We start from the raw sequence: 6,446 nt of genomic DNA, 5'->3' as shown, positions 1-6,446 counted from the left end.
CTTTAATGTTACTGACAGAGGACGTTTTAATAGTTTTATTACTGGGTTTATTCGAAAAGGCTCTAATCAAAAGGTTTTAGATGTTCACAGAAATATAATTAAAAATATCCCAAAAATGTGAGTTAAGTATCAAATTAAAAAAAAATTAAATCGTAAAGAAATGAATTAAAATAATACCAGAAAAATGTTTGTAAAATATTAAGCGAAAACATATAAACATAAAATATCAGTGTAATATCCCGTTGAAAATAAAATCAAGATGTAAATATCCGAGAACATACCAGAAAATTGCTAAAATACGAACAAAAGTATACCGTTAATATATAAACCAACATTAAAAAGTTAATGAAATATTAGTAAATCATCCAACATGTGTTATTACAATTTACGACAAAAATTAAATAGTATAAAAATATAGTGAATACAATAAAGGTAGTATATTCAAAATATATACATAAAATATTGGCCAAAAGTAAATAAAATATCTGGAAAATATTCGTAAACACAGACATGCAGCTGACTGCAGAGGAAGAACAACAGCACCCCTCTGTGGTCAACAGCTCTTATTACAGTAATACTTGTAACCAAACTAAACCAAAATGTTTAAAATATTAGCACAAAACTTCTGTAAAATATCCAAATAATCTTTCTAAAATGTTGGAGAAAATGTATATTTATCTCTCTTTGATCAATCTCAGTCCATTTTTAATCTTTTGGTCATTATTATTTAGAAACAAGTCATAAATGGAGGAAGAAAGTATATTTAAAACAACATTTAACTTAAAGAAAAACCCTGTTATCCTGCTCTCACTGCCTACCAAAAGCCACTCAAATATCTAACTAATATTAGTGAAATATCTGAGTTCAGCCTTGTGTTTGTACCTGTGCCATGAGTGGGCAATTATAACCTCTGACTGATGTTTCCAGATGTCTGTGTGCTCATTAGTGAAAATAATTCAGGCTGTGGAGGCAGGTAGACATTTGCTGCTGCTGCTGCTGCTGCTGCTGCTGCTGCTGCTGCTGCTGCTGCTGCTGCTGCTGCTGCTGCTGCTGCTGCTGCTGCTGCTGCTGCTGCTGCTGCTGCTGTACACAAGCAGGATTAAAGATCTTAAAAACTGAGGAACCTAAGGAAACACAACCAGAGAAAAGACCAACCAAGATCTGAATCTCTCCAGATGTTTCCACAGAAGCCTGAATCCAGCTGTGATCTGCCACAGAGGGAAGAAACACAAAGTCAAAAAAACCCAAACTACTAACTCAGAATATGAGATTAATGGTAAATTTAAAACAAAGATTGTAAATATTCTCTGAGATAATAGGCACAAATAAAGTTTAAAAAATGTTTTAATTCTAACTGTTATCTCAAAGCCAATGTACAACTTTTCCAGTTTGGGCTAGTTTTTAATATTGCTAACAAAAATAAATAGGCAGTTGCTTTCTGATTGTATTTTTTAAGAGGGGAAAGAAGAACTCAGACTAGTCACATATTATATTATTAGACTAAAATACTCTGTTTTAAGTAAAAGTAGACTACTGCATTCAGCATTGTACTCAAGTAGAATTAGAAAAGTACAAGCATCCAAATGTTCTTAATGTACCGAAAATAAAAGTCATACAGAACGGCCCTTTCAAGCTAAAATATATATATTTAAATTATTGTATTATAATTAATGATGCAATAATATCTTCGTCACTTGAGAATTGGGTTTTATAAAATTAATAAATATTCAAATATTTATTGAACCCCTTTATGCATTCTTGCAGGCATCTGAATGCACTGTTCTGATTGGTTGACAGGTATAACCTGAGAGTCAAACCGAGGGAGAATTTCTCCCACTACGTGTGTGACGTAGGCAGTAGGTGGATGATGTTAACTTCCTAGTTATCTGGATATTTACTTCAAAAACAGCTAATGCGACGTGTATATTTTCTAAAAACCCCGGTTATAAACACGGTTTAGGTTTAAAAAGTGAAATCCCGCCGCTCTACTTTTCTCCCTTTAGTACATGCGGAGTGTTTTGTGTTAAAATGACTTTTTACAGACTTCTCTCCGCGGTTCTTTTACCGATATGTTGGCTGTTTGTGTCCGCGGTCGAGGAGACTTCAAACCCGGTCACAGAGGCTCAGATCCCCGCGGTGACGAACTCCAGCACCGGGGGGAACTCCACACACAACGGCGGCAACAAGCACCGCGGAAAAGGGCTGTTTAACGGGCTCGACAGCTCCATGATCCAGAGGGCCCTGTATGTGCTGATCGGGATTACCATCATCGGTGTTATCTACTTCGTCATCCGGGCTGTACGGTGAGGACAGCCGTGATTAGATCTACACACCAAACTCCATTCATAAAAGCAGTGATTAAGTAAACACAGGGGACAGATTAACAAAAGTACAATGTTAAACTTTTTTTATTCTGCTACAATAACTAGCACAAGCTCAAAAGTGATAGGTACAAATAATATATCATAAAACAAATCTAAATTGTGGCTTTTACCTGTATGTGGATTAAAACTTCTGTGTTGTACTTCACCAAACTCCTTTTATTATTCCACTGATTTAATGCCCCCTCTCCTAAATACTCGACACAGTTTAATAGGGCATATGTAATATTAACATGGGTTGTTAAACCATCTTTTTTGTCAGTATTACTTATAAAATACTCTTTTTTGATTCAAGTTACTCAAAAACCAACATCACTTTCTTAGCAGCCCAACATACTATCCATTACCATCAAACTCCATCCATAGCCTATCTTACAATGTAAAGAAGGCTCTCGCACGCCTAAACCAAACTCTATTTGCAAAAGCAGCAATTTAATAACTATGTAAAGATGACATGATATAAAATGCAATTGAAACATTTATTTTACTTCATTTCTCCTGGTATATTTTAATTAATTTATTTCTGTCTTTATATTGTTCTTTATACTTCCCCATTATCTTAATTGATGTACTTTATTCCTTTGTTTGTGTTTTTATATATATTTAGGAGGCTGTGGCTCAGTGGGCTGTCTTTGGATCAGGGGAAGTGGTTTATTTCCACTTTTGTTTTTATTAAAGGCTACACATCAAGATTTGAGGAGAGAAACCCCACTAACATAAACAATGCTATCATACAGCCTGACTTCCTGTCATTCATCTGAATGTGGACTACCCATAACACCGGACTCTATCCATAAATAACTCGATTTAATGCGTGTGTGTTCCCGGCAGCTGTACACACTCTGTAAACTATGATTCATGTGGTTTAATTAGGGTGTTACAGCCACTCATGAGTCAGGGCGTGCTTCTGATCCAACAAACAGACTTGTGTTGTAATACTTTTAAAACAATCAGGGCTGGTAATAATGAAAATTCTTCTACGTCGACAGGCTGAAGAAGCCCTCCCAAAAGAAGAAGTACGGCCTGCTGTCAAACTACGACGACTCTGTGGAAATGGAGGGGATGGAGAGCGAGGAGGACGACACGCTGTATGAAGCGCGCAGCCTCCGCAGGTCAGAGATCAACAACAACAACAACGACAACAACAACAACACTAACACAGAACACTGCTTGTTACTGTGATGCTGTACAACCAGCTCGCCTCGAATCATAACAGTGATATTTGAACAGAGATTTTAAAATCATTTAGTGGGACTTACAAATCCCAAGGATACCGATACCTCTGATTTACATCAGAATAAACGTCCATAAATCCACTAAGAAATCGCTAAAAAGATGCTGCAGAACTTGCCTGAGAATCTTCGTATTTTATTCAGTTTTAAAGTAATCCAGTTACAGTTGTCTGTACATCTATTATTGTTTCAGTTTTACTTACATTTCCAGGTTATACATGGGTCAGCAGTAAAGGTTTAAAGAAGGTAGATAGAAATAACCAAGGATCAAATAGTCTTATTAATAGTAACAATAAATAATAATGGGTAAATAACTGAAACATATAAAATAAGGAGAAATGAAATACGAAATATAAATGTATTAATAAAAAGAAATAATACAATTTAAAGTAAAATAAAGAAGGAGATACATTTAGTAAAATACATAGCAGGATTGATAATGAAAAAGGTAAACATTTATATTTCAAAAGCAAGTTCTATTTTATAATATATCAAATAAATGACTAAATGCATCAACTAAAGGGGAAAAGAGCAGATTGACAAAACCTTTTACTTGTTTTAAGGTAAAGTTTATACCTAGATTAAAGGATTACCAACAATAATAATTGAATAAATACAATTTAAAAGTCAAATAACCAGATTAATTCAATTAAAAAAGAATAAAAATAAAGATTCCTTAATTATGAAAATACAGACAGAGTGAAATAAATGAAGAGACTAAAACATGATATTTAATGTGTAATAAGAGATGGCATTGGTGATAATAAAATATATAAAAAATACTAAAGTAAAACATTTAATTTCAGGAAAAAGAGAATATTCACAAAACCAAATTGACTTTGAAGTAAAGGTGAAACTGTTATGTACTGTAAATGTTTTCTCTAACAACAAACACAGGTTATAGAATTATAATGTTAGCGTGTGCGCTGTCACCTGGACTTTAACACGCTGTGACATGTAACCGTTGACATGTTGTAGCTGTTGATCTGATCCCTGCTATCTGTGTGTCTGTTCAGATGAGTGTCGTCCCGACGGATCGGAGAAGTGTTTACTGTCCGCTGATGTTATTGATTATCAATCACTAAGAGAGGGAGGGTTGACCAAAGACTGCTGGAGGAGGAAGAGGAAGAGGAAGAGGACCAAACAGTTATACAAGATTTATGCCAAAGCTGCTCGAGGAACCCAAGCAGGATAATCATTCTTTGTTGAAGGTGGTTTGAATAGTAGATTAGGGTTTGTGAGAGAACATGACATTTCTGTGGATGATTATGAAAGATCACTGTGTTTTTTGTTATCATTATTTCAAAGTCTTTTACTTTGTATTTTTCTTGAGTTTTTCCGCTCTTGCTGTGTGCTTGAACTACTGCAAACTGATTCCAGACCAGCTGATAAACATGCACGCTGACTTCGAGTTTTTGATCCACATTAGTTTAATTCCTGGCGGCGTGCTCAAATTATAACAGGGATGATTATGGTTTATTTTTCATCATTTATTCCCCTTTTAAAAAGGAAGAAATAGGTCTCCTAAAGCATGTTAGATAAACCCTGAATCATCTCAGTAACAGTGCTACTCCAAACTCCATTCAGAAATCCAGCAATTTAAAGCGTACACTCACCCGCGGAAGTATATTTGCTATAAAATGTTATTTATGTTGTTTTCTATAATGTAAGCACTGTCTCTTCAAAGTCAGGATGCAGCTTATCCTCCAAATTTAAGTTTTAGCTTCTCAATTAACTATCAATTTTGATATTTGTTCAGCAGTGCCATGAGAAAAACAGTAATGTGCCTTATCTCCTGTATGTGGACCATGAGTATCAAACCAAATTCCATTTAAAAACCAATTTAACGCTTTCCTATCTTATTGCTAACGCTACAGTGAGAAAAATGTGATCTGTGTGTTATCTCAAACACTCAAAGTAAACACAGAAAGTTGCCAAGGTGGCGATCTGCAGAAATCCAGGTCAACGGTTGGTTTACGTGTGTGAGAAAAACAGAGAAAGATACACACTGCAGATTCACTGGTTTTCTCTGCAGGATTTGAATTTTTATAGCGCCTTGGTGGAAAGACAAGCACGAGCTCACGAATGTGTCATGCATCCTGGAGCATCATTTTCATTTATAAAGCCTTTATTCTGTTTTTTTGATCTAATTATCCAACACCATTGTACCGTTGTGTCACCGAAAGTGCCATAATGTTGGGGAAAAGGAACATGTATATGGATACAGATTGATCCATCATTGCACTTAGCGTTTCGGGTTTCCTTAGATACATCTGCAGAAAGTGTTACACCTCTAAAACAAACAGACTTGAGGTGATTGATATTATATAAGAGTATTATATTACCTTCACAGGGACATCTGGCTCCTGCTCTTGAAAAGGTGGTTTACTTTATGGCTTCAGTTTGTATTGCAGTATTGCAGATATACATTTTGACACCAATCATAGGGGAAATTGCTGAATTTAAAGCCAAATAAATATCAATTCATTATTTATTATTAGCATTTTACACATGTTGTAATCTTGCCTGTAAACAATATTCATATTTTTCATTTTAAGCTTCTCCCCCACTGTAACACTCAGGTTTCGCAATAAAATCATTTGAATTGTTTTTAAATAATTGCAAATTAATCCCAAGAGACTTTCAAAATATGTACACATTTTTAAAAAGTACAGGTAGGAATGTCTGTGTTGTCTTCCCTTTGTTTAAATTGAAGAATGAAGAGACACTTAAAGAATAACTCTTTCCTGGGATGCCAAAGTTTCATTTTTACAACATCGAACCGTTTTTGAGAATTTCTAAAATAAAACACCTTTCTGAAGTTCTGTGTTTG

The 6,446-nt window shown here is 34.9% G+C and overlaps 1 protein-coding gene across 1 annotated transcript; it reads left to right on the top strand.

The window, feature by feature from the left end:
• Window positions 1-1,849: 1,849 nt before the first annotated feature.
• Window positions 1,850-6,434, top strand: fam174c (family with sequence similarity 174 member C). Its single transcript, XM_063891257.1, has 3 exons — window positions 1,850-2,303; window positions 3,371-3,493; window positions 4,630-6,434. Exons 1-3 carry the CDS (start codon window positions 2,029-2,031, stop codon window positions 4,631-4,633), a joined length of 402 nt encoding a protein of 133 aa, XP_063747327.1. The 5' UTR covers window positions 1,850-2,028; the 3' UTR covers window positions 4,634-6,434.
• Window positions 6,435-6,446: the final 12 nt, after the last annotated feature.

The sequence above is a fragment of the Eleginops maclovinus genome, chromosome 9, assembly GCF_036324505.1.
Source record: "Eleginops maclovinus isolate JMC-PN-2008 ecotype Puerto Natales chromosome 9, JC_Emac_rtc_rv5, whole genome shotgun sequence".
Lineage (NCBI taxonomy): Eukaryota > Metazoa > Chordata > Actinopteri > Perciformes > Eleginopidae > Eleginops > Eleginops maclovinus.
This window is presented reverse-complemented; position numbering and strand designations above follow the sequence as displayed.